At 60.8% G+C, this 27,986-nt stretch overlaps 1 protein-coding gene and 1 non-coding gene across 4 annotated transcripts; one reads left to right on the top strand and one right to left on the bottom strand.

The window, feature by feature from the left end:
- Positions 1 to 27,890, bottom strand: FZR1 (fizzy and cell division cycle 20 related 1). 3 transcript variants are annotated; one of them, XM_003914653.4, is made up of 14 exons: positions 27,679 to 27,890; positions 11,572 to 11,674; positions 8,708 to 8,833; positions 8,518 to 8,581; positions 8,305 to 8,432; positions 7,615 to 7,697; positions 6,961 to 7,144; positions 5,909 to 5,974; positions 4,955 to 5,057; positions 4,676 to 4,860; positions 4,126 to 4,359; positions 3,366 to 3,470; positions 2,217 to 2,318; positions 1 to 1,943 (listed from the first exon to the last, which is right to left on the bottom strand). In XM_003914653.4, the coding sequence occupies exons 2-14, from the start codon at positions 11,638 to 11,640 to the stop codon at positions 1,902 to 1,904; spliced, it is 1,491 nt and encodes a 496-aa protein (XP_003914702.1). In that variant the 5' UTR covers positions 11,641 to 11,674; positions 27,679 to 27,890; the 3' UTR covers positions 1 to 1,901. The 3 variants fall into 3 exon arrangements, with proteins under 3 accessions (XP_003914702.1, XP_009191406.1, XP_031515984.1); XM_009193142.3 differs by having other exon boundaries at positions 2,226 to 2,318; XM_031660124.1 differs by lacking the exons at positions 1 to 1,943; positions 2,217 to 2,318 and adding an exon at positions 2,334 to 3,094.
- LOC116271776 lies at positions 13,322 to 13,390 on the top strand. The gene has a single exon (XR_004180526.1). It is a non-coding gene; the product is annotated as a small nucleolar RNA SNORD38 (small nucleolar RNA).
- Positions 27,891 to 27,986: the final 96 nt, after the last annotated feature.

Genomic DNA, 27,986 nt, shown 5'->3' with positions numbered 1-27,986 from the left:
TGAATCCACACGTTTAATGACAGCGTCACTGCATTACATGAGAAAGAAGGCTGATCTGTCCTGGGAGGTCCCCCGCCCCGCTAGCATGGGCAGAACCAGCCCCAACACAAATCTCGCCCCTTCCCTCCAGCCCCGCGGCGGTTCCGGTCCCAGGAGGAGCCTCGGAGGCCCCCGTGGGCTGTGCCCTGAGCCGGCCACGCCCCGAGGCCCACAGCGACAAGGCGGCTCTTTGGCACTGCAGGGGCCGCTGTGGGCAGGGCGGGCACGGGCGAAGGCAGGGTTGGTTTTCCTATTTAAAAACCCCGAAACAGTAAGACCTTGACCACGGAAAATCCACATTGCCACGTGCACCGGCTCCCCCCGCGCGGGCAGGCGGCGAAGAGTCCACACCCGCCAGACAGAGGTGGGGAAAGTCTCTCCAGCGAATGTGGAAGATCCACCCACTTGAAACGACGGGGCTTTAAAACCAGGACCCCGTCTCCCAGGAGCAGTGGGTGGGTCCCGGCCCCTCCCCGTCTAGCCTCAAACATTTCCAGGACTGCTCAACAAAAACACAAAACAAATCCAAAGAAAAGTCACAAATACATATGTACACATGCACACCAACCCCACTGGGGACACCAGGCTATTGGGATGTGGGGAGTGGGGGTTCCCAAGCACAGCAGGATGGCGGGTGGGACCCTCAGACTCCAGCCCGCCCCACCCTCTCCACGTCTCCACCAGTGAAATGGGAAGGGGTTGGGGGGCAGGCAGTGCTCAGCTCAGGCCCCACTCCCCAGCCTTGCCTCCCTCCCCGCCTGCTGTGCGGCTTGGGAGCATGAGACAGAGGAACAGAGGAGCCCGGGAAGCTTCTGGAAGGACGGAGGGCGCCCACCTCCTGGACCCCTTGGGTCTCCTTGGCTTCCCCACGGCCGCTGGCGCTGGTGGACAGGACAGGCGAAGACACAGGCAGCCTGGGAGCGGGGGCCACACCGCCGCTGGCCTCCACAGGACCCAGCCACCCAGCAGGCACGGGGGACGCAAGTCTTGCGAGGGGAAGGGGGACGCTGGCCCGGTGAGGGCACGTGTTGAAGAATGCACGAAGACGTGGCATCTGTTGTGCTCCTCTCCAGCCAGGGCAGTGAGCAGGCCCGTGTTCAGTTCTCCTGGGGTGACGAGTCCAGAGCAGACGTCCTCCTCCGGTGTGAGGGCGACGCTCAGCCAGGATGCACAGGCCCATCTGAAGCCCACTGCCTGCCAGGTGACGGCCGTGACACAGATGCTTCCAGAGAGACTGCTACTTCGAGCGGTGACAGCAGAGGTGGCTGCAAGGACGCCGTGAAGCCCAGGCGGGGACTGTCTCCTGGATCCACAGGCCGGTTCCGCCAGTGGCCCTGAGCCATCTGCCCAGGCCTACACGTCTTGGTCTGGCCTTGGGTCTGGCCTTGGGTTTGACGTAGTGGGACTGCAGCCGTGAACGGGCAACCGGGGGTCTGAGGCCCCCACCAATCAGCCCTGGTATCTGGTGGTCTGTTCCGTGCAGACGCGGGCAGTTCCAGGAAGAGCAAGCGGCGCCGGTGGGCAGGTGATGAACAGATGGAGGCAGTGAGGGTCCCAGGGGGCGTCCATCGCTCTGAGTACAGACGGTCTGAGCTGGGACCGTCCAATGTGGTTCTTGCCCTTTAGGAAGGGAGACAGAGCCCCTGATGCTGAGGGTCCCCGACCACGTGCCCACCCCAGATACTGGTGGACATGGTTCACAATCAGGCATTTAATGAGACTCCAGGATCCTCCAGGCCCAGCTCCCCGCCCGCCCGGCCGCCTTCCTCGGGGGACAAGCGCTGGGAAGGCAGGGTCCATGCAAGCTGAGGAGCTGGGGTCTTCCGACGATGGCTGGCGTGGTGCGGTCCTGCCCGGTAGGTTTACCGGATCCTGGTGAAGAGGTTGAGCACAGACACAGACTCCTGCAGACACATGGGGGTGGGAGACGCGCTGAGCCGCAACCCTAGGGAGGAAGCTGCCAGGAGGGAACCTGAGGCTGTGGGGCTTGGTCCTGAGGGGCTGGGAGGTGCCGGTCCAGCCTCGGCCTGCCACACTGCCCCTGACACATGACCCGGAATTTGACGTAAGGGAAGCTCGGAGGTGGGGGGACCCAGGGGAGGGTACGCCAGAGGACAGTGGGGATAGGGACGACCTTGGGACAGGCTGGGGCGGGGGCGAGTGGCGCTGATACCGACCCACTTTACCTTTGTCGAACGGGTTTTGCTAAAGACATTCCAGAACCTCAGGGTCTCGTCTCCAGCACCAGTGACGATGGCCTCCCCATCAGGGGACATTGCCTGTGGACAGGAGGGAAGCACCCCATGTCACCGGGCCTCTAGGTGCCTCAGGACAGTGCTGGGGGACCGAAGGAAAGGGGAGCAAGGTGTGGGGTGGCTGGGACCCCCAACCCAGGTTGCATGGGCAGAGCCCAGACTCTGGGACCAGGAGGGAGGAGCAGGCTGGGGCCACCACAGGCAGAAACCAAGGTTGGAGTCTTTTTGTTTTTTTTTAATTTTAAGACAGGGTCTGGCTCTGTCACCCAGGCCGGAGTGTGCAGTGGGGCGATCCTGGCTCACTGCAGCCTTGATCTCCTGGGCTCAGGTGATCCTCCCATCTCAGCCTCCTGAGTAGCTGGGACTACAGGTGCACACTACCACACCTGGCTCACTTAAAAAAAGGTTTTGTAGAGACGGGGTCTTGCTACGTTGCCCAGGCTGGTCTTGAACTCCTGGGCTCAAGCGATCCTCCCACCCTGGCTTCCTGAAGTGGAGGGATTATAGGCGTGAGCCATCGCACCTGGCCAAGGTTGGAGCATTTTTGCAAAACACAAAGGACACCCCTTTGCAAGGTGGGGCCGTCCACTCTGAGTAGATGAGGGACTGTCAGATGCGCGGATGAAAGCACAAAACATGTTTTTCAGGGAAGAAATAAAACCTTGGCCAGTGAGGGCACGTAGGGTCAAGGACGCCTCCTGGCCCCCTTCCAGCGACGTGCACACAGTTACTGCAAGGACGGCCACGGGGTCATCTGAGTGGTCAGGTGTGAGGTAATTTTGGCCTTCCTCTTCACCCCTCTTTTTGGGGAAAATAAACAAATGAAGAGGCTGAGGTCCTCCAGGAGGACAGGGCCCACACCTGCAGGGCTGGGGAGTTCGGTAAAGCCCATTCCAACGCTGGCAATTCAACCAGCACCAGATGCCCCGACAGCCAGCCCCGGTGCTGGGTCCCGCGGGGTTTTACATCTGCACACCACCCTCCCTAAGAACACAGGACAGGTGCTCTGGGGCGGCCTCAGCAGTTTGTCCAGAATCCCGGGGCACCTTGAAGTGCCTGGAGTGCACTCACCAGGTATAGCACGCGGTAGGAGTGCCCAGTCAGCTTGGCCACCTGGGTCAGGGAGGGGTACTTCCAGACAAGGATCTGGTTCTGTGAGTAGCCGTGCGTGCTCACCTGGAGGGTGGAGGGGGCACCGCGGTCGGTGGGGGGAACGAGGCCGGGCGCTATGCCTGCTGCCTCCTATGTACCCGCCCGAGCCCGTTAGAGAGCTCGGAGCCGCCAGCCAGCCCGGGAGGAGCAGGGGATACGGGGATGTGGCTCTGCCTCCTGAGTCTGTCTGGGAGGTGTGAAGGCCACAGGTGTACCCCTCCACCCACCGCCAAAGGCTGGAGCCCAACAAGGACCCACACAGGGCCCACAGCCCCTCTGACCCGCCTGCAAGTCATCCCTGACACTCTCCTGGTGACGCATGCCTGGAGTGGCTGAAGCAGGCCAGGGTGCTCCGCAGAGCCCACTTGGTCCTGGGCCTCCCCTCTCAGCAGAAGCAGCTGTGGGAGCTCCCCGGCTCCTCACAGAGCCGCCAGGTGTGGCTGTGACGAGGGCCCAGAGGCTCCAAGTCTTGCCCCAGGTGAGGCCCTGATGGGGCCCAGGGGCCTTGCCTTCCCCCTCCACCCCCGACAACTCCCTGCCTCCCTGCCCAGCCTCCTTCCTCCATCTCCCTTCAGCGCCTCTGACCCATCTCCCCACAGGCCGCTCTCAGATGGCAGGCAAGGGGCCAGCAGGACACACATCCTGAGGCCTGGTGGGAGGCTGGGTCACCCGTGCTCACCAGCTCGTTGGCGTGCTTGGACCAGGCCAGATTGCACACTTGAGAGCCCGTGTCGATACACTGCAGCGGCTGTCCCGTCAGCGTGTTCCAGAAGCGGATGCAGCGGTCGGCTGTGCCGCCCCCTGAGGCCAGCAGCCCATGCTGATGTGGGGACCAGGCGATGGCCTTCACGGCCGCCAGGTGCTCCGTGTACTGCTGCACGGGGCTCAGGCTCGAGTGATTCCAGACCAGCAGCTGGGGGACAGGGGCTGTGAGGCCGGGGCTGTCCCAGCCCTGTGGTCCCATAGGCCGGTCCTCACAGGGGTGATAACCTGCCCTGGCACCCCACCCCACACCCCTCCTGCTGCTCCCTCAAGGACCCCTGGGGGCACACACTCGTCACCCTGTGCCACAGGGCAGGACTGGCTAAGCAGGAAGGACAAGCCCAGGGCCCTGCTGATGGCTGTGGAGTGGGCCCCACGCCCACCCCCAGCCCAGGCTTCACCATTCCTGTCAGCGTGAGGGGTGCGGCTCCTGGGGAAGGGGAAGTCCAGGCTCGGGGCAGGGGTACCTTGTTGTCGTTGCCCCCTGAGGCGAGGAGCTGGTGGTCTGTGGACCACTTGAGCCCGCACACCTCCTGCCGGTGGCCCTGCAGCCGCCGCTCTGACTGCAGGGGTGGGGTGCGGATGTCCCTCTGCAGGATCATGCGGTCGCGGCTCCCGGACGACAGCTGCTCAGCGTTCCAGGCCAGCGCCCCTGGAGGCCAGGCGGAAGTAGGGGTGAGCCTCTCCTGGCCTCGGGGAGCTGGGGCCTTGGGGAGCTCACCAGCCATGGGACCCGGGCACCTCACCGACGCGTGCCGTGTGGCCCTCCAACATGGACAGCTTCTTCCCTGCGGCCGCGTCCCAGATTTGCACAAAGCCCTTGTGTGTGCCCACCGCCACCAGGTTCCCCTAGGAGCGAAGGCACGGGCAGAGCACCAGCGTCAGGTGTGGCCCGGGGACTGCCCGGCTTGGACTTGGTCACGCCAGGCTCTCCCCTCACCGGGGCTCTGGGACGGTTTCCCTAAAGACTCTTGAATGCGCGTCTCTTTGGAAGAAGCTTAAATCCCCTCAGCACATTCTGGGGTGGCGGGCACGCCCCACGCATGCGACGCCTGGGTTTGTCAGAGTCCAGCCAAGACTCAGGGTACGTGGACCTTCCCACAGGGACATGTCACACAGAGGGAAGGAGAAACTGCAGACACCGAGCTCCAGGTTCCACACATGCCCAGGAGCTGGGCAACACGTGTGGCTGTCTGCAACTGACTGAGGCGCATGAAAATCTATGTGGATGGAGGGAGGGTGAGTGTACACGCTGGACACAGCGAGGGGTTACAAGCACTAGGGGCAGCCCTGGGCAGCTCTGGGCAGGGGGCACAGGCCCTCCCCATGACATGCTTCAAAGCTGCTGCTGGGATGTTCTCATCGTAGTCTAAAATGGAACTAAAACCCACTCCACCCTGAGTGGAAACTGGAGCTCCAGGGGAGCGACTCCTGGGTGGGCAGGTCCCACAGAAGGAACCGGGGTGTTGCTTCCCCACGGATCCTGCCATCCTTTCTGGGGGCCTGACGGGTGCCTGCTCATCCCTGTTACTCCCTCCACCAGGACCACACCAAGGCCGGGGACAGTTGGGGACACAGACCTATGCTTGGACACAGGCGACCTCAGGCCACACACTAGCCCCTGTGGGTCTTCAAGGCCCCCAACATGGTCAAGGGCCCCATCAGATCTCCCAGGTGGGGGCCAAGCCCTCTGCACTCACCCGCTCAGACCAGCCCACGGAGGTCACTGAGTCCCCTTCCACCGAGAGGTCACAGAGCCGCGTCACCTGGAGGCAGAGGTCAGTGTGAGCTTTGCCGCTGGTCTCGAAGCCCCAGTCTATCCATGTGTACATTCACCCCTCCACTGTCTCACCCACCCACTCTCATCCACTCTCCTGTCCACTCTCATCCACTCACCCATCCACTCCCTCAACTACTCCCATCCACTCTCCCGTCCACTCTCCCGTCCACTCTCCCATCCACTCACCCGTCCACTCACCCGTCCACTCTCTCATCCACTCTCCCGTCCACTCACCCATCCACTCTCCCACTCACTCACCCGTCCACTCTCCCACTCACTCACCCGTCCACTCACCTGTCCACTCTCTCATCCACTCTCCCATCCACTCTCCCACCCACTCACCCACCCACTCTCCCATCCACTCTCCTGTCCACTCATTCACTCTCTCATCACTCCAGGCCCGTGGGGTCTCTGGGTTGGTCACTGCTGGGACCTGGCACGCTCAACCGGGATGTGGACAAAAGACACAGACGCAGGGGACACAGGCCTGCATGGGACGAGCGGATGATGGGAGGAAGCGCCAACTCTCGCTCTCCCGAGACTACTCGCATGGCGTTATCCCTGAAACCCCCACCTCAGCAGTATCTGCTGCTGCCCTGCACCAGCAACCCAGGCTTCCTGCAGGGACCAGTAGGCCCCGTGCATCCAGAGGCCACTCCAGGACAGTGACTACTCGGTGGTTATGGTGGCCCCTGGGCTCAGCCAGGCTGGGACACCTGTCTCTTCTCCTTTATGGAGCTGAACAGAGACTGTGGTTCCAGTGGGCACCCCATGCTGCTGCAGATGCCACTGCTGGCGGGGAGGGCCATGGCCGGGGGGCCTGGGGGGCTGGGAGGCTGGGAGGCCCTGGCTAGGAGGGCCATGGCAGGCGCCTGGCTCGTACTGATGCTCCCCGGATCCCAGTGGGTACACTGAGGTCTGCTGGGAGCTGGGGAGGCCCTCGTGCACAGGCACACCCCACGCGGCACCCACCTGGCTGGTGCAGGCGCTCCACAGGTACACGCAGGTGCCCAGCCCCACGCTGAGCACATTGAGGGACGACCAGTCCACCAGATTGAGGTAGAAGTCGTCCTGCAGCTCGGGCGCATCCAGCACCTTGAAGGGGATCTTGGAGATCTTGCGGGTGGGTTTCCGTGGGGACCGGAGCAGCTTCTGGCTGCAGAGGCGGCCGCGTGGCGTGCGTCAGCCACTGCACTTGGGTAACTTCTTGCAAACGCATGGGAAGTACCTCCTCCCGCGCCAGTCCCAGGAGCCCAGTCCGGCCCCTCCGATCACCACCACCACCACGTGATCCTAACCTGGGGACGGCCCCACAGCCCTTCACCCTCAGGTGTCTGGCTGCTCTGGGCTCCCTTCCACAGCTGTGCTGGCTCTGCTGCCCACACCTCCTCCAGGCAGCCCTTCCTGACTACACTGCCCCCTGTCTGAGGCCAACACTGCCAGGCCATGGTGTGCCCTCGGTGAGGGGGTCTCTGGGCCACTCTAGGCCTGGTGTACACTTCTATTACTGACCATGGCCTCATGGGGGGCTAAGGACTCTGGGGGAGGACACATCACAGCTCCAGGCCACTATGCCCTGGGAAGCCCCCTTCAGCCTCGCCCACCAGGACCCACAGGGACACCCACCTCTTGTTGCTGACGGGAGACAAGGAGTAGGGAGACACGTCATTGCCATCATCGGGGCTGGAGCGCTTGGTGCTGAGGGAATACTGCAGAGTGGGGGACACGCCAGCTGAGCGGACGCCCAGGCCGTAGGACCCTCAGAGCTGGACCCCAGCAGCCCACACTCCTGGTACAGCTCGTAGCCCTAAGGCAGGCGCTAAGACCCTGTGCAGAGCAGCTGTGAACAGGAAGGCGCCTTCCTGGCAGGGACTGTGGACCCCCACCCCTTCCGCCCTCTCTCAGGGAACCAAGCCAGGCTCTGTGTGATTCTGCCTTTGGGCTCCCAGATCATGTGGACAGAGTGCGGCCCTGTGGGAGTACCCAGTGCCGCCTCCTGCGGGCAGGACCCCACCGTCTTGGGTATTCGGGACCCCAGGTAGCATTGGTGTGGGGAGAAAAAGCCCAAGAGGCTGAGCCTGGATTCCTCCTGCACCCCCACTTCCCAGCTTACCTGCTGGGTCTCCAGCCTCAGATCCCAGAGGACCAGGGCCCCTGGCCTGGCTAAGGAGCAGCAGGGTCAGGGTGGGAGGGTGGGAAGCTGGGCCGTGGCCGGGCCCAAGGAACAGGCTCGGGGAAGCAGAGCTGGTGCCCGGGAGGTGGGGGCTGGGGAAGCTGTCTCTGGGAACCAGTTCCTGGGGGGTGCCACAGGCTCACCGTGAACAGACCCTTCTTCTCAGGTGTGGAGGGCTGTAGCCTGCGATCCTCGGTCTGCGGGTCCTGCACCTTCTCGATGCCAGCACCCAGCAGCTCATTCTTGAGCAGGGCGGAGTAGGCCAGGCCATCTGCGGGCACCAAGCACAGTGCGGTGAGGTGGGGCAGGGCAGGGCAGGGTGGGGGCCTGCAGGGCGGATGGGCTGGGACCCTAACCTTTGCCGTTGTCTGAGGTGGCGTCCTTGGCTTTCCGGTTCTGACTGGGAGACTTCTCATTCTCCTGCAGGGAGGAGAGCAGAGAGGGAGGGGTTGAGGTGCCTGCTTGTTCCTGGCTCTAGAGCAAGGAGGCTAGGAGGGGCCCTGGGCCTCCCGGGGGGTCCCATCTCCTGCCCGGCCGGCCCCTCACGTTGATCCTGTGGAAGTTCACGCTCCAGTTCGCTCCAGCTCTAGAGGGGATGAAGCGGTCTCCGTGCTTGCTGGGCGAGGACACGGGGGAGCTGGCAGGCGTCAGGGTCCGCCGCATCTCCGTGACCTGAAGGGCATCAGCGGGGGCCTGTTCTCAGCACTGAGAGCCCCGGCCACTGAGCAAAGAGGGCTTTGATCTTGCAAACCCGAGTGCAGCCACAGTCACTCTTGGTCAGGGATTTATGTGCCCGAAGCCTCCAGGAGGTGCCAGGCCCACGGGCAGGCTCGGCTTCCAAACACTGCCAGGCAGGAGGGTGGAGAGGGCAGGGCCATGGGACGGGATGGAATGGCAGGAATGGGGGCCATGGCAGAGGGGACAGAGCCAGGGAGCAAAAGACCCGGACTGCCCTCCCAGCGCTGCGCGGATGCCACGCATTCACTGTTTCTAAAAGATGCAGGCCTTGACGGCACAAGACATAGAACAGCTGTGCCCAGAACCACCTGGGAGTGTGGTCCCCTCATCCCCATTTCCTGCCACCCGCAACACCCGTCTAACCCTCCAACCCCATCTGACTGTTCCTGTGCCACCCACAACACCCGTCTAACCCTCCAACCCCATCTGATTGCCTCCATGCCACACAACACCCGTCTAACCCTCCAACCCCATCTGATTGCTCCCACGCCACCCACAACACCCGTCTAACTGTCCAACCCCATCTGACTGTTCCTGCGCCACACAACACCCATCTAACCCTCCAACCCCATCTGACTGCCCCCGCGCCACACAACACCCATCTAACCCTCTAACCCCATCTGACTGTCCCCGTGCCATCCTTTTTCTATGAGGAGTCTGTTATGAGCTGACCAGTGTCCCAAAGAGGATAGTGTGAAATCCTGAGCCCTGCTACCTGGGAATGGGACTCTGTGTGCACACGACTTTCTTGCAGAGGTGATTACACCCAAGAGGAAGCCATTAGGATGGGCCTGATTTGAGGACAAGCATCCTCAGAGAAAGAGGGAAACACGGACACAAAGACACAGGGAGACGGTTCCGGGACGGACGCAGGGGCCAGAGCGATGTGGCACAGCCACGGATAGCAGGAGCCCCCAGAAGCTGGGAGAGGCGGGAAGGGTCCTCCCCTGGAGCCTTGAGGGGAAATGTGGCCCTGCCCACACCATGACCCCCGACTCCCGCTCCCCAGGACTGGGAGAGGTTCTGCAAGTGCTGCGTAGGCCCCGTCTGCGGCCTCTCTGGTGGAGCCCCAGGAAACACAGGCTTATGTAGGATAAAATTCTGTCTGCTGTCACAGCTCCCTGCCCCCAGCCTGTGACGCTGTCATGGCCCTGACACTTTGGAGGGTTCCAGGGCTGTCTCTCCACAGCCTGGCACTCCGTCTGGGTCAGAAGGTGGTTCTGTGTCATAAAGTCCAGGCTGTGCTGGGTGACTGCAGGGCGGGCCGGGTGTGTGGGGAGCTCTCCCACACTGCAAATGCCCGCTCCTCACCCATCTCCTGTTCACCAGTTCACACCCTGGCCTGGCTGCGTCCGTGAAACTCGAAGTGCACTGGGTGGAGGGTGCTGGGTCCTCGCACTGAGCCCCACCCTCCCATGCACTGCTGGGCCCGCAGGCACACAGGGCGCACAGGCTCCCGCTGTCCTCCAGGCAGCCCCGAGAGCGCTCTGGAGGTCGAGGGCCAGCACTAGGGCTGCTTGGCGCTGTGGTGCCCAGACCCTGTCTGTGCACACAGATACCTGTGTATTCAGACCCTCTCTGTGCACACAGATACCTGTGTATTCAGACCCTGTCTGTGCACACAGATACCCCTGTATTCGTGCCTCTCTGTCTGAAATCCCTGAGGTTGCAAAGACCCCTCTAATTCTGTGCCACTTTTTTTCTGCAGTGGCCCTATCCCTTCACCAACGGGGACCCTGCCACACCATGCAGGATCCCGGATCCGCGTCCCTGACTCTGCCCTGCGGGGACCGTGCTGCACAGGGGCGAAGGCGGCTGTGGTGGGCTCCTGCAGGTCCTGGGACCCAGGCTTTGGGGTTTGAAGCTGAACTAAGCCTTGAAGGTGAGCCTGCCCCAGGCCCACCCAATGCCTGGGCACAGAGGGTGCCGGTGCTGAGGGAGCCGCAATGGGGCAGCCCCTCCCCAGAGGCCCATGCCCCTCAGACCCATCTGTGCAGGTCAGCAGCCCATGGGGGAGGGACTCGGGACGACGGCAACTTAGTCTTTGAGAATGATGGCTCAGGCGTCTGTCACGGGGAGGGGCTGGTGGCCATCCAGGCTAAGCCTCGTGCTATTCTGACCCAGGCTTCGTGTTGTATAGACAGCAACGGGAGTCTGGCCCCTCAGCCCCCGGCAGGAGTCGCGTGGGGAGGCAGGTGAGGGATGTGGCTGTCATACAGCAGGCGCCAGCCCCGAATGCCAGCCCTGAGACCCTGTGTGGCCAGTGGAGTGCCCGGAGCGCAGGGCAAGACAAACATAGCTGGGCTGGGGAGGAGGGATGGAGCACAAGGAAGGACAAAGCCAGGTCCCCCAAATCCCACAGGGTTCCAGATGCACCTGGGGCTAGGAGACAGGAACGGGTGTCCCCAAAGGCTCTGCAGGCCACCCCAGCTCCACTACTCCGGGCCTTTAGCCTCCTCATCCATCTAAGCCCCGCTGGGCTCTGACTACGGCCCTGGGGGTGGCAGCAACCCCGACAGCCCAGGTGGCAGAGGCCCCGTGTGACCTGAGGGACTGGGACCTGAGTGGTTCGTGGGGCTCTAGCAACAGTGGGAGCGTCCGAGGCTGCTGGCCAGGGCAGAGGCAGCTGGGGGAGGGGGAGCCACAGTGGTGGGCGGGGAAGGGGCACTCACGCGTGGCATCGTGTTCTCATTCTGGATGACGATCTGGCGGAGCAGGCGCCGCTCATAGTCCTGGTCCATGGCGAGGCAGGTCTCGGCCTGCGGCAAGGTTAGCCTGTGGCGGGAAGGGCAGGAGAAGTCAGTGGGGCAGGGCCAGTCGCCCGGGGACCACGGGCTCACTTGCACCTCCAGGCCCTGGCAGCCAGAGTGACTGTGGGCTCCTCCTGCCTCCTCTGTGGGGACCTCCTGCCAGCCCCAGCCTCATTCTGGGTGAGGCTCCCCTAACCCTGGTCTCAGTTGCTGCTGACAGACCCTCCCAGCCAGTACATCCCACACCCTGTCCTCCTGCCCGGGAAAGGGGCTTTCTGCCCTGGAGGCCCCGGTAGGGAGGCGGAGGCTCGGAAGAATCCTGGAGGTCCCGGCAAGGACTCTTCCCTGAGCGTGGGCAGCCTCCATGTCTCGAGGCGCCACGGGGACCCACGTGTGTGTACGTGTGCAAGGGGGTTCGACAAACCACACCAGCTCTAAGGCAGTGTGCAAGAGCTGGCCATGCACAGACCCCGGGTCAGCCATGTGGGTCCAGGCCCAGGTAGACCAGGCCACGGCTCCGGGGACATCAGCCTCCTGTGGACAAGCCACATCCGCATTCAGCTACAACCAAGGTAACATCCAGGGGCCCATGCAGAGCCCACACGGGACCAGGCTCAGCCAAACCAGGAAGGCCCCTCTAAGAGGGCGGCGTTTATGTTGAGGCGTGAAGAACAGTGGCAGTGAGGAGACCGGCAAAGAACGTTCCAGAGAGAGATGCACAGCCCGAGGCAGGAAGGGGGTTTGCACGAGAACAAAGTGAAGGTCCGTGTAGGCACTGGAGCTAGAAGGTAGCCTAGAAACAACGCTCTTTCCACCAGGGCCAGCAAACCACAGCCCGAGGCCACGTGCAGGCTGCTGGTCTGTAAATACAGTGGTTCTTTTTGCAGACAGGGTCTCCATCTGTTGCCCAGGGGGCACAATCACGGATCACTGCAGCCTCCACCTCCTGGGCTCAAGTGTGGTGGTACGCACCTGTGGTCCCAGCTACTTGGGAGGCTGAGGCTGGAGGATCGCCTGAGGCTGGGAATTTCAGACTGCGGTAAACTATGATCATGCCACTGCACTCCAGCCTGGGTAGACAGAGCAAGACTCTGTCTCAAAAAAAAAAAAAAAAAAGTGAAAAAATTTACCGAAAGTTTACCATCTTGACCACGTTTAAGTGTGCAGTTCCGGCCGGGCGCGGCGGCTCATGTCTGTAATCCCAACAGTTTGGGAGGCCGAGGCGAGTGGATCACGAGGTCAGGAATTTGAGACCAGCCTGGCCAACGTTGTGAAACCCCGTCTCTACTAAAAATACAAAAATTAGCCGGGTATGATGGCGCATGCCTTTAATCCCAGCTACTCGGGAGGCTGAGGCAGGAGGATCGCTTGAACCCGGGAGGAGGAGCTTGCAGTGAGCCGAGATTGTGCCACTGCACTCCTGCCTGGGTGACAGAGCAGGCCTCCATCTCAAAAAAACAAAAACAAAAACAAAAAAACAAAAAAAGGACAGTTCAGTGGCATTAATCACATTCCCGTGGTTGTGCAGCCACCACCACCGTCATCCCTAGAACTTTCTCATCTTCCTAAACTGAAACTCTGTCCCCATGGAACACTCACTCCCCATCCCTCTCCCCAGTCCCTGGTGACTTCTTTGGCAGGTAAGTTCCTCAACCATTAAACACAGAGACTCTCTCAGTGATGAAAGCTGTGTCCCATTCTGCTACTGACATTAAGTGATGATAAAGTTATGTCTAAGGAAGAGAAACCCACAGTTACCATGGGACCCAGCACTTCCTAGATACATACCCAGGAGAACGGGGAAGGCACAGGAACTGGTACACAAATGCTCACAGACGCACAATTCGTAACAGCCAAAATACGGCAAAATCCTACATACGCATCAACAAGTGAGGGACGAACCAGCGCAGCCCTCCACACGCCGGAACACAGCCCAGCCATGAAAGGAGCAAGGCTCTGACCCAGGCCACAGCGTGGACACGCCCTGGGGACGTTACACCCTTTGAGAGACACCAGACACAAAAGACCTGGGAGGGCCCTGGAGGAGGCCGACTCACAGAGACCAGGAGGGCCGAGGCGACACCTGCTTTTTTAGGAAACAGACACCCGAGGCAGGCACTAGCTTGCGTCACCAGGTAGGGACAGATCCATGCGGGTTTGCTGCTGCTCCTGTCATCCTGAGCACCACTCTGTCCTGAGATACTGAGGTGGTCGGCCTGATTGCCACCTCCACAGCCCCAGGAGGCCTCTGACGAGCTCCCGGCCTGGGGCTGGAGATAGGATCAACCGCAGGGCTGTTTCTTCTGCAAGAGCCCGCAGGCAGCGCTGCCTGGGCCTGCAGTCACGGGACACATGGGGTCCCCGGCTCGGCCACATGGGGCCAGTCAGGCTCTGAGGGACAGGCGCGTGCAGCCCACAGCCCTGTGTTAGTGGGTTTTCATGGCTTATCTCATGTCCCCTCTGCAAGGCCTCATGGACGGGGTGCCAGCACCCGCCGCCTGTGCAGATGAGGACAGGAAGGCAGAGTGCAGAGCAGCCAGTGCAGAGCAGCAATGCCCATGGCCACATAGAAGGCTCAGGGCTCTCTACGTGGCTCAGCCCAACGCATGGGGTGGTCCACGCGGCTACAGAGCAGTGGCCAGCAGCTCTCCCTCCTTCCAGCCTGCCCCCACGGCCCCCCCGGGGCCAGATCACGTCACCAGCCTCCTCCCCACGCCCTTCTCCCTCACCCAGACTGGCCTCTCCCAACCCACATTCCCCACTGGTTCTCCACAGGGCACAGCCGCCTCCTGCAGCCCCAAAGGCCCACGTGTCCCCACCACACCCGACCACTCCTGGGCCAGCACTGGCCATTCCAGGACGAGGAGAGGCCTAAGCATCTGTCCCCAGTGAAGACAGCCTCTGGGGGACAATTTCCCGAGCCTGGAGCCAGAGGGGCTATAGAGACCTGAGCCCCAGGAGAGCGGTGGGTGTGGCCCCCGGAACTGACTCACACATGAACAGGGAATCTACGCAGATCCTGAGCCCCAGTGGGTGTGGGCGCCCCGGGACCGATTCGCAGATGAAGGGGGATCTACACAGATCCTCCAGCACTTACAGAAAGGAAACCGCGGAGCAGAGGCCACTTTCAAAGGCAGTACTGTGGCATGAAAACCCCACTCTGGGGCAGGGGCTCGTGGGGGGGGTCTCCGTCGGAAGCGCAGTGCTACGTCCAGGCCGTGCAGAGGTGGTGAGTACAGCCACAGAGGACTTCAGTCGTGGCCGGGGAGGACAGCTGGAAACATCTGCTTCACAGGCAGCAGCGCCCAGACAGTAGCCTGTACCCCTTGGCACACCAAAAACCAGGCAGGACCTGAACACTGAGCCTCAGTGCGGGGGTGAGAGCGCCGCTGCTCAGACTCCAGGAATCCCAGAGCCAAGAGGCGAGGAACTTGTTCAAGTCTAGCAAATCCAAGGCCAGAGAGAGGCCAGCCCTCCGCCCTCCTCGGGGTAGATCAGCCACCACCATCGGCTCCATGCAGGTCGCCCAGCACTGACAGCTTCACAGGCCCCATGCAGCCAGCAGGCGACTCACCACGTAGACCCGGCTGCCGCAGGGCAGAGACGATCCGGACTGCCCAGGGGCGTAGGGTCCTGACCCCAGGACCTGTGCTTAGGCCACCTTGCAGAGCAACAGGGACTCTGCAAGTGCGACTGAATGTTTCAGAGGGTGGCAGGTGTGGATGGGGCTTCCCGAGACACTTATGCTCCCCACGGTCCTGGAGGCCCTCTCTCTGCCCAGCCCCGTAAAGGGTGCCCTGCCTTCTCTCTTTCCTCTCTGTGCCCCCAGGCCCCTGACTTCTGACAGCCCCATACTGTGTTGGATGTGGTGGGGAGGGTCATTCATTGACCGACACACACGAACGGGAGCCCTCCCAACAAGAGGGCCACAGACCTACCCACCCACTGGAGTGAGCTCCCTGCGGGAGGAGGCGGTGGGAGAAAACCAAGCTGGTGGAGAAGCATCCTAGGCAGCGGCATGTGCTGCCAGGAAACACTTTCTTTAATGGAGACAGGGTCTCTTGCTCTGTCGCCCAGGCTGGAGCGCAGTAGTTTGATCATAGCTCACTGCAGCCTCCACCTCCTGGGCTCCAGCTATCCTCCTCCCTCAGCCTCCTGAGTAGCTAGGACCACAGACATGCACCATCATGCCTGCTAAAGGAAGGACATTTGTAAAAGTGGCCCCCAACAACCAGCTGCCAAAGGAAAAGGAAGATGGACAACAGCACCAGCAGACTCCAAACCCCAGCACAGGACAGTCTCCCCAAGACCTGGCACCTCGCAAAGGGACCCACGGGCGCGGGAGCGCGGTATAAGTGGAACAGCTCCAGGACTGCAGTCCATGCCAGCACCGCCCCTGCTCCAGATCTGACTTTGGGGGTGAGGCCCAGCCCTTCCCTTGTCCTGGTGGGAACCTCTCCGGCTTCTGTACCTTCAGTATCCTTGGCCAGGCCTTCTCCAAGAATGGAAAAACTTCACAATGCAAATCTTATTCATTAAAGAACTTAGCTGCCAGGCACGGCAGGAGGATACCAGGAGTTCGAGATCAGCCAACATGGCAAGACCCCGTTTCTACACAAAGTACAGACAGAGGCACTGTTGGGGGCTGAGGCGGGCGGATCACCTGAGCTCAGGAGTTCGAGACCAGCCTGGCCAACATGGTGAAACCTCATCTCTACTAAAAAACAAAAATTAGCTGGGCATGGTGGCACATGCTTGTAATCCCAGCTACTCGGGAGGCTGAGGCAGGTGAATCGCTTGAACCTGGAAGGCTGAGGTTGCAGTGAGCAGAGATCGTGCCACTGCACTCCAGCCTGGGTAACAGAGTGAGACTGTGTCTCAAAAAACAAAAACAAAAACAAAAAACCAAACAGCTAGCTGGGTGTGGTGGTGCACATCTGTAGTCCCAGGACTCAGGAGGCTGATGTGGAGGCTACAGTGAGCCGAGACTGCGCCACTGCACTCCAGCCTGGGCAACAGTGCAAGACACTGTCTCAGGAAAAAAAAAAAAAAAAGAACTTAAAAGAGTTTAGTTACAAATCACAGCGTTTCAGATGACGCTTTTTTGTTTATCTTGTTTCACAGAGACCTTAGCGATGCAATTCATTTCCAGAGACCTAAGTGTGAGTCCTTCAGGTAAACACTGCACAAACAGGAGCGCCTTGGAATTTTTATCTTTTTAAAATTTTTATTCATTTATTTTTTTGAGACAGTGTCTCACTCTTTTTGCCCAGGCTGGAGTGCAGTGGTGCAATCTCGGCGCACTGCAACCTCTGCCTCCCCGGTTCAAGCAATTCTCCTGCCTCAGTTTCTCAAGTAGCTGGGATTACAGGCATGCGCCGCCACACCCGGCTATTTTTTTATATTTTTAGTAGACGGGGGTTTCACCACGTTTTCCAGGTTGGTCTCGAACTCCTGACCTCAGGTGATCCACCTGCCTCGGCCTCCCAAAGTGCTAGGATTACAGGCGTGAGCCACAGGGCCCGGCCAGAATTTTTATTTTTGAGATCGGGTCTCATTCTGTCGCCCAGGCTGGAGAGCAGTGGTGCAATTATGGCTCACTGCAGCCTTTGCCTCCTAGGCTCAGGTGATCATCCCGCCTCGGCCTCTGGAGGAGCTGGGACCACAGGCGTACTCCACCAGACCCAGCCACCTTTTGTATTTTTTGTAGAGACGGAGCCTTCCCATGTTGCCCAGGCTGGTCCTGAACTTCTGGGCTCAAGCAATCTGCCCACCTCGGCCTCCCAGAGAGCTGGGGTTACAGGTGTGAGCCACCGCACCTGGCCAGCATTTTTCCAGAATGAGAGGATGTAAACAAACGTGACCAGCAGCAGCGGCGGTAACTGCGTGCACTGAGGCACGTGCTGGCAGAGTCTGGTTGCGACTGGCTAAATATCATCCCCCACTTCCCCGGAACACTGATGCTGCCCTGAAGTCAGCACTGAAAGCAAGTACACACAGCACCAGCTGCAGCTGCACACGGCCCCTGGTACACATCGCTGCCCAGCAGCACACGGCTGCACCTCATGAGCCCTCCTGGGCAACAGAGATGCTGTGAACCAGTGGCCCAGATGTTGGCAGGCGGGCGGCAGCCGTCACAGTGTACTGGCCACACAACTCACTCATGCTGCCAAGGCTGGTGGGCAAAACCACAGGGCCCAGGCCTGCCCAGCAGCCTGAGACCCAGCTCCTGTCTGTCCCTGCAGTGAGGGCAGGGGCGCACACGGCGGGTGTGCAAACTGTCGTCCACCTCCGACATCTAGAGGGTCCTGGGTCCCGGGCCTGGGGCCTCCCAGGGCACCTCACCTGGACACTTGCCCGGTGCTGCCAGCGGCCCTCAGCTCAGCTCCGGGACCCCCAGCGACCCCTCCAAGCCCCTCGCTCAGCCGCGCTGCAGGAAGAACAAAATCCAGGAGCCATAAGAAACATGGCTGTGGAATTCAACACCGGGAAGATTGGGAGTCCGCAGGGCAGACACGCCACCAACACAGTTAAAAAAGAGATGACAAACTGGGGGAGGCATCGGCCACCCACAGGAGAGCCCAAAGAAGCAAAGGACACCAACAAACCGCACTGGGAAAGGACCAGTCCTCCCTCGCAGTTGGGAGCTGCCAGTCCAACCGAGGACACCACCCTCCCGCCTGTCAGACGGGGGAGGCTGCAGGCTGGGGGACTCGGCCTCGCCAGCCCAGGCGTGGGGAGAGACAGCCACACGCACTCATGGTTGGCAGAAGCCGAAAACTGCTACGGCTTCAAAGGAAGGCAATTTGGCAATTGCTTCCAAAATTTAAAAAATGTACATTTTCTGTGGTGTGGTATTTCTACTTCTAAGAATTTATCCTTAGAAACTCCGCGTGCGTGTGCAGAGATGGAGTCACTGCAGCAGCCTGTCATAGTGGAAGGCGCAAAAGGCCACCAGATGGGGTGGAAGAGGCTGCAAGACCCACTGCACAGACAAACGGACCGTGCAGAGCACACTGCTCCCAGGAGGTTCGAAAAGCGGCTAGTCATGGGGTAGGTGGGGAGAGGAAGGAGAGGACGGGGATCAGGGAGGAAGGAAGCCTTATTTCTCCTGGCACCTCACTTTGTACTTCTTGAATTCTGAATCACATGAACTGTGAGCTATTCAAAAAAATAAACCAGCGGGCAGAGATGGGCCAGGCGGACACCAGATGAGACCGGGTACCACCACGTTCTCACTCCTCTGCCGGACGCTCGGAAGGTTTCATTATAAAAGGTTAGAGGAGAGAGAAACCAGGATCTTAAGTTGCTGTTAAGTAATTCCTGAGCACGGACAACGTGCATGGCCATGTGGAAAGGCTCAGACTGGATAGAGGGAGTTCAGCAGCAACCCGGACCCTTGCTGCCAATCAGCAGTGAATCGGTGAATGACACGTGCTCTGCCAGGCCCTGCAGAGGTTCTCATCCCTGGCCCAGGGGTGCCTGGTGGGGACGCTGCTGTGGCTCTGCCTGTGTGGCCGACACCTGCAACTTGGTTGCCCTGGTCTGGGTGGTGGACCCGGGCCCTGGGCCACCAGGCTTCCTGCTGCCCCATTCCCTTGGCAGGGCACTGCCCTGTGGGTCCTACAGACCCAATGGGGCAACTCATAGGAAAGGTCCACCTTTCACCCCCTGGGCCCCAGAATGAAGAGCCAGGAGGCCCCCTGCTGCCACTGCCCCGGGCAAGCCTTCAGTCTCCAAGCTTCTTCCTGTTCCCCTGGGAAATGGGCATGACCCGGTCACCTGACAACGCAGTGACAGGGCCCCTGTACAGAGGGAGACGCCCTGGGATAAACATGTGGGAACAAATGGAGTCGGCCCCTGCTCACACCAGACACTAGAATGAGCCTCCGATGGGGCAGACAGCACAAACCAGGGGGACCCCCAGCTCCTGAGATTCACCTTCTCTCCCGCCCACTTAGGGTGTGGATTTCAATGTGTGCAGCCTCCTGGGACCTCAGCAGGGCAGAGGATCATGGGATGCAGAGTCTCTTGGGGGTCTGTGGAATCCCATAACCCAGGGGGTCTTAACCAGGGTAATTCTGCCCCCAGGGTATCGATATATGGTGATGTCTGGGGACATCTGTGGTTGGCATGACTGGGGGTGCCCCTGGTGTGGAGTGGGTGGAGGCCAGGGACGCTGCTCAACACCCTGTAGTGCCCAGGATGATCGCACCCCAGAGAACGATCCGGACCCAATGTCCACAGGGTGCAGGGGCAGAGACCCTGCTCTAGGGCAAGACCAGGGAAGTGACTCGAATGAGTGAGACCTGAAGAGTGTGGCCAGGAACCCCCAGCCCCCACCCCCACTGCACCAGTGGGGAGACGAGGAAAGGGAGCCGATAAGGCATTGTTTGTGGGGGCCAATGACGTGGCACGATTTGTCTCCAGGCTCGACTCTGTGGTGTCCCTGAGTGGGGACGCAAAGCATGAGGGGCTGTGTGTCGTGTAGACAGGGCCTGGGAACACCACTGGTGCAAGCCCCCAGGTCTCACCCGGTGCCGAGTCTTCCTCAGGAACACAGCTCTCCGCTCCTGGAGGCTCAGCCAAGCTCCTACTCCTGCAAGGCTTTGCTTGGCTGGAAAAACTGGTCCCCACTGTTGTCACAATTTTTTTCAGGTTCTTTAACGGACAAAAGGAATTGAAACATCCCAATGACGGATCTTTTATGACTCATGTGTTGAGGCTGACTATAGTCTGGACAGGCCACCTGTGATAAACACCAGGGCGCCCCCCACCCCGGCCCTGCGGACACCGGGGCAGACTGCCCTGGGTAAGGGTAACTCCAGCCTGCAGGTGGGTGGCACTTGCTACCCACAGGGGACATGGAGCAGGTAAGGGAGGAGGGAACACCGACCAGAGCCTCATGGGTGCCGCCATGTCCCGTGCGGGCTCCTGGCCCAGGGGCAGAGCATCGGAACACACATGGGGCTAGGACAGAGGCGAACCTTGCCCGGGCCCACCGGCTGGCACAGCTGGAAGCACTCAGTATGCCTGAATGTCCTCGGGACAGCAGGTGGGCAGGCGCCACCGCATCTCAGGGACGGCGACAGCACCCTCTGCTCAAGGTCCCTGTGCAGTTGGTGAGGGGAGAGCTGGGACGTGAACCCAGCCAGTCTGGGTCTGGCTCTGTGCCCACTCCCTGACCCTTGCCCCAGGAGGTGAGGCGTCCCCGACTCAGCACTCGGCCCGGCCCTGCCCACGGGGAAGCTGCAAGGCAGTGCTTCCTGCTGGAGTCTCCGCAAAGGGGTTCCGGCAGGAGACGTCTGACTAAGGATCACTGGATGACGGTGACAGAGCCGGGGGACGGGCCGGCTCACGGCCCCTTGCAGGTCCCAACCCCTGCAAAGTTGCAAAATGCTCCTGCCTGAGAGGTCCCAGGTGCACCCAGACCACCTATGAGGCCCTGGCCCAGCTGCCTCTCAGGGAGCCCTCTCCTCGTGTGAGAGACAAGGGACTGTGCTGGGTGCCTGCGCATGATGTCCAGACATCCTCTGCAGGGCTGGGGAGAAGCACCAGATGAGAAAGACCCCCCAAAGAAAAATGGGGGGTGGCCCAGCTATCCGCTCTCTGCTCTCACTGGATCTGGGAGTTTCTGGGGCACTTTGCCTCCTGCCCTGCACCCAGGAGTGTCCTTCATGAAACATGGCTTCACAAGCATCACTCATCCCACTGATCTCATTCCCAGCCATTCCTCAGAAGAGGACTCCAGATGGCTCTCTCGGGTCCCATTTGGATGCCCTCAGTGTCATGATGCAATTAAGGGGGCAGCCGTGCCAGCCACATAGATGGCCTTGTCAGAACATGTGAGCCCCCCACCAGCACCACACCACCCAGCACATGAGGCCCTTGGCCCTGCAGCTCCAGGGGCCCAAGGCAGGTGAAGCACCCAGATACCCTTATCGCCAGCCCTCCCTGTGCCCTCCCATGGAAGTAAACCAAGTCCCGTGAAAAGGTTCCAGCAGGGTCCATCAGAAAGAGTGTGGGCTTTCGACGGGACCAGCCCAGGCTTTGAGTCCCTGTTTCAACCCTTCCTGGCCACGAAGCTTTGGGCAGCTTCACCTCCTGGGAGGTCAGTCTCCTCATCAGTTAAGCAGGGATAGTGCTGTGCACCCAGGAAGCTGTGAACTCAGGCACGAGGTCTAAGGGGCGGCAGGCATCCAGCCTGATCCAGAGAAGGTGCTTAGCGAGAGCTGGCTGGGCCCAGGACTCCCAGCTGCGCACAGGGCCCCGGAGGAGCTCAGTGGATGCTGGCTGGGCCCGGGACTCATGACAGGTGCATGAAGGTCCCCAGACTGCTCCCTGCTCCTTCATCCTTGGGCATGGGGGTGCCTTGGCAGCCAGGATGCTGCCCCAGTGACCTCCTGGCCACAGACCACAACACTTATCTCCTCCCATGCTGCCCCCGTCAGTGCCAGAGAAGAGGAAGGACATCAGAGAAATGGGGCTCCTGGGGCAGGTGGCCGTGGTTGCAGGGGTGGACTGACACAGGGGAGAGGTGGACTCTGGACCAGAACCAGAGCCAGGACCTAGCGGAGAGACCGCTGAGGCACAGAGATCTCTGCAGGGAGCAACCCCCACCTACGGAAGAACAAGCTGAGCTGGCGGCCTCTGACCTCTACAACGCAAAGACACAGCCAGGAGTAGCCAGGGAAAAAGGGTGGGGCCCAGACCCTCGGCGAGGGACAGTGCGCCTTCCAGGGTGCCCGTGTGAGCCACGGCAAGGCCAGTTACTGCTGGGGGCCGGTGCCTGGGCCCCGGGACCATACCCTGCGCGCGTCATTCATTTACTCACGCCGCCAGCTGCCAGCCGCCGCCTCCCCACCAACCAGCCATGCGCCATGTGGGTTCTAGGTGCCGACCCAGGCGCTGCAAAGCAGAGCCGAGCTGCTGCCCCACAGGTGTGCAGTCTGTTTTTCTTTGTTTTTAAAACACAGAGACGAGGCTCAGGGTCTCCTTATATTGCCCAGGCTGATTTCGAACTCCTGGGCTCATCAAGCAGTCCTCCTGCTGAGGCCTCCCACGTGCTGGGATTCCAGGTGTGAGCCTCTGCACCTGGCCGGCAGGCAGTCTAGAGTGAACAGCAGTCTAGAGTGGACGACAAGCATCCCCAGGGTGTTCTCAGCCAGCAGCTCTCACCCTCTGCCCTGTGTGGGGACGGCTCCCACATCCGGCCTACTCCAGTGAGAACTGCTCTCCACACTTCCAAATGGTGCCTGCAGATAAAAGACCCGAGGTTTCTCATCTCCAGCCTCCTGGTACCACCGAGCACCCATAGCCCTGTCTGACTTGGTGACACCTTCAGACCTAAAAGACACCCGGGTCTGCAGCAGCACAGAAGGCTGCAGTGCCCCATGCGAGGAGGAAGGCAGCGCGGCACCAAGCCTGCAGCCTCTCAGGATCGGATGGAGCCCCATCAGGTTCCCGAGGCCTGCACATCTCTGCATCTCTGTCTGTGTCATGCAGCTCCCACCCACGGGTCCCAGGTGAGGTGAGGCGGCAGCAGGAAAAACCCAGTCCAGGGAGTTCAGGGCAGGGGTCCCAACCTCAGCACTGGGGACATCTGGGCCGGATCGCAGTCCATGGTGGGGAGTCCTAGGCTACACGGGGCACTGAGCAGCATCCCTGGCCTTCACTCACTCCATGCCAGGAGCACCCCCCAGGTGTGACAATGCGCAGAGGTCCCAAGATGTTGCCCAGTGTCCTGTGGGGGCAGAGTCACCCAGGTGGGGAATGTATGGATGAGGGGGATCCTTAGGTGGAAGAGTTGCTCCCCAGGGCAAACAGACCAACACTGGCCTCCCACACTCCTCAGCCCTCTGGTGAAAGCAGACAGATGCCTGCTGCCCACCCTCTCTCTGCTCCCATCATCCTTCCACCACTGACCCAGCGGCCTGCAAGCCTGGTGGGGATGAGAATACAGAGGTTCCCAGGCCAAATCTGATCTGGGAGAGAGGAAGACTCACAACAGAAGGGAATGTGTGCAAAACGGCACAGGAATCTGAACGGCCTGCCTGCCACTCTCCAGAACCCAGCAGTGACGCCAGGCATGCTGGCTCTGCCGCTAATCCCAGAGCTTTGGGAGGCTGGGGCAGGAGGATCACTTGAGCCCAGGAATTCAAGACCAGCCTGAGCAACATGGTGAAACCCCGTCTCCACAAAAAATACAAACATTAGCCAGGTATGGTGGCGCACCCAGAGTCCCAGCTACTCTGGAGACTGAAGTGGATGGATCACCTGAGCCTGGAAGGTCGAGGCTGCAGTGAGTTGTGACTGCGCCAATGCACTCCAGCCTGAGCAACAAAGCGAGACTCTATCTCAAAAGAAAAAAATCAGAACTGTGCAGCAATTTGGGAAGGCTGGGGTGGAGGGGACACACTGGGGGCAGGAGGACAAGGTGGAAAGGTTGGAAGGCAGCTCTCTTGAGCTGGGCTCATGGGGATGACCCCATCAGACACGATCGGCCGGCGAGAGGAGGCACCAGCGCCTCAGTCACAGAGCAACAAGGACGGTCGCCACACAACCACCAGCGCCTGCCTCTTTGTGGCCGCTGGACTTACAACAGGAAGATACTGGAAACTGCACCGGTGTTCACTGAATAAGGAGACGCACAAAACCCGGTACCTCCACACCACAGAACATGACTCCACCATGAAAAACAGCAGGGCTCTGACTCAGGCCACAGCCTAGACACCTTGAAGACATCACGCTCAGTGAGAGAAGCCAGACACGAAAGGCCACACAATGTGGGATCCCATTTCTATGAAATGTCCGGGACAGGCCCAGCCACAGAGGCAGGGGAGACAGGTGGTGGCGGCGGATGGGGTCAAGGCAGGTTCCTTCCTGGGGTGATGAGAATGCTCTAGGATTGGACAGAGGGGATGGCGGCCCAAGCCTGTGAACATATAAAAACCAGGGAACTGCATGCTCTGAAGCAGTGAATCATGTGGCAGCAGAAGTGTATCCGAATAAAGCTGCTACGAGGAAAAATTAAATAAAGTAAGAAGGGCCAGTGAAGCAGCCCGAAGGAAAAACCAGACGGAGTAGGAAGCCGAGAGCGCGGGGGCGTTCACTGTGGGGGCGTTCACTGTTGGGGTGGCATGTCATTCGTGGTCAGTGGTGGCTGCGTGACTGAATGAGGCGTGGCCAGGCAGGCTGCCTGTGCGCCCCTCATCCCATCCACGAATGAGGACACTGAGGCAGAGGAAGGCAGTCACCTGCCAAGGCACACAGGGACCTGGGGCCGCTGGGGACATGAACGTCCCTGGACGAGAACCTAAGTGGCCCAGGAAGGGGCTCTGGCTCTGTGCTGAGTGCAGTGGCTGGGGAGAATAGTGACATATGGGCAAGGCAGTGACATGTGGAGTTGACGAGGAGGTCACTGGTGACCACAGGGAGGTGTTGGGGGCAGAACAGAGACGAGGTCAAACATTCCCTTTCCTGCTGGCAGGTGCCCGGGTCCCTGTGGCAGCGCCAGCAGGGGATGCGCTGCTGGCAAGCACATGGCCCAGGGCACTGCACAGGCCGGGGGCGGAGCGGGCACCAGGCAGGCGCACTCGCTGCCCTCATGGGGCTCACAGTCCAGACACTGGGGACAGGCTGCTTTCTGTACTGGGGCCGTCCTGGGCACAGTGGGGCACTGGGCAGCACCCGTGGCTCAAAAACAGCCAAGTGTCCCCTGGGGACAGAATCGGGCGGTGGAGAGCTTTGCTCCAGGAGAAAGGAGTGACAGGGCTGGGATCGGTGAGTTCCTAGAAGACCAAGCCCCTGGATCTTCACCTCTGCCAGGAGTCCCCGGGAGCAGCCCTTCACACACTGCCTTTCCATCCTCTCTCCTCTAAGTGACACCAAACAAAAGGTCCTCAGAACCAATTCCCATTCTGGGCCTCCCAAACCCAGAAGTTCTCAGTCTACAAAACCCCCTCACCAGAAGTCCCATTACACAGTAGGTGATTTGAAAATCAACATAAGGCCGAGTACGGTGGCTCACGCCTGTAATCACAGCACTTTGGGAGGCCGAAGCAGGAAGATCACCTGAGGTCAGGAGTTTGAGACCAGCCTGGCCAACATGGTGAAACCCTGTCTCTACTAAAAATATAAAAATTAGCCGGGCGTGATAGCACACACCTGTAATCCCAGCTACTTGGGAGGCTGAGGCAGGAGAATCACTTGAACCTGGGAGGCAGAGGTTGCAGTGAGCTGAGATCACGCCACTGCACTCCAACCTAGAGCGAAACTCCGTCTCAAAGAAAAAAAAAAGAAAAAAGAAAAAAAAGTAAAAGAAAATCAAGGTAGCCCCACCTTGAAACCAATTAGGCTTGTTTGCTTCTAGGAACTCGTCCTTCAAACCCCAAATCCCCACCTCCACCCCCACCACTGCCTGCAGCCAGGGCACAGGTTCTGAAATTTGACCTGGGAAGCAGTTACAGGGGCAAATTGGCGGGCACCACCTTGCCAAGATACCCCTCTCCAGTAAAGTACAGGGCTTGACTTTGAGCAAATGTCTGCACCCTTAGCAAAACCCTCTGCAACCCAAATCCGCTCGCTGTGCAAGGCGCCGGGCAGCAGCCAGTGGCCAGCACACCTGCCTCCACTTGGGATTCCAAAGGAAATAACAATCGGGTGTCGCCAAAACACACGGCCCCTGACACAGAAGGAGGCCCACGCGGAATTCCGCATGACAGACGGTCCCACATACATCCACTCCAGGGACCAAACCCAGGCGATGTCATCAGCTTCTATCCCCACCCCCACGCCCGGAGAGCCCACCTGGCCTTCACTTCAAAGGCCCCACAGGCTGCCCTCACGCCGGGGGTGTGTGTTCTGGGTGGCTGATTTTCCCTTAGGTAAATCACCCTCCTTCAAAGCATATAGGTTGGGGTGGGGGCCTCACCACGGGGAGGCATGAGGTCATCGCCCAGTAGACTGGGGCAGGGCGGGGGAAGCTGAACGAGAGAGGCGCCCTGAACCAGAGGATGAGTTTGGGGTGGAGAAAACAGGGGAAAAAACAAAACAGATTTAGGCTGAACATCTGCACATTAGGGGGTCTCAGGCCATGGGGTGGGGACAGGTCCGGACGGTGGAAGGGGGGCAGGGGGGTGTCACGGGTTTGAGTAGGGGTAAAATGGCTCTGAATGGGGGACGCACTCCATATTCTAGGGATCCGAGATGGTCAGGCTTGCGTTTGGAAGAAGACACGGGGCAGGACGGAGGTTCAGTTCGGAGGGAGGACTTGTACATAGCTAGCTCGTCTGAGGCTTTGGTGGGAGAGCTAGATTTGGGGGGAATGGGGGCTGGCAGGGGGCACGCTGGGAGGGTGGAGGAGCAGAAATCAGAGAGACGAGGTGAGACGGGGACACCCATGCACTCAACCCGTACCTGCGGGGACTCGTGGACACAACAGTGACCCCAGACACAGGTTTCCGGGTGTCCCGGGCTGAGACTGCATTTTACTGGGGCGAGGGGCTGGTTGGGGCCTGGGCGAGCCATGGCACACAACAGGCTCAGCCATGGGGGGGGGCTTCATGTGGGCAGGACCCAAGCTGGGAGGGTCTGAACTGGGAAGTCCCGGGGATGACAGGCCAGGGAGAAATTACCCGGGTTAGGAGGCGGGGTCTGCTGTTCTAGGGGTGCGCAGTGGGGTCCCCTGGTTGGGAGCGTAGAGTTCAGCCTATTTTAAAAAGAATGGTGGACGCTGACTGCGGCTGCGGGGAGGTCACGACTTGCAGGTGGCTCGGGGTGGGGGTCACGGCAGGCCCCGACGTGGGGGGGACGCTGGGATTTGGGTGTTAACTCGGGAGACGGGGATGCTGAGGTCACCCGGGCCTAGTTCGGCCTGGGAGGCGGCATTCGAGGGGACTGGGGGCTCCTGGAGGGGCCTGAGCTGGGGTGGGGGTGGCAGCCTGCCCCGCCGTCTCGGTTTTGGGGGGTCGCAGTCGAGCTCCGCCGCTTAGGGCCCGGGGGGCGGGTCCCCGACCCCGGTCGCCTCACCTGGCTCGCTCCCGTCGCTCGCTGGCTCCCGCCGACCCCGCCTCTCCCGGCACCGCACAGCGCCCGCCTCCGGCCCCCGCAGCTCCCGCAAGCCCGGCCGCAGCCGCCGCTGACGGGCTCCCGGGCTCCGCGGTCCCTAATATGGCGGCGGTCGCTCCTCCGCTGCCTCCCGGCTCCCTCCCTCCGCCGCGCGCGCCCAGCCGGCCGCGCGCACCCCCGCAACCCGGCCACGCCCCCACGCCGGCGCGCGGCGAATCGCGGCCACGCCCCCCGCCTGCCCCACACCTCGCCAGGCTCTGCCCACTCCG

The sequence above is a fragment of the Papio anubis genome, chromosome 20 (assembly GCF_008728515.1).
Source record: "Papio anubis isolate 15944 chromosome 20, Panubis1.0, whole genome shotgun sequence".
NCBI lineage: Eukaryota > Metazoa > Chordata > Mammalia > Primates > Cercopithecidae > Papio > Papio anubis.
The sequence above is the reverse complement of the archived record's forward strand: the minus strand, read 5'-3'. Positions and strand labels throughout refer to the sequence as shown.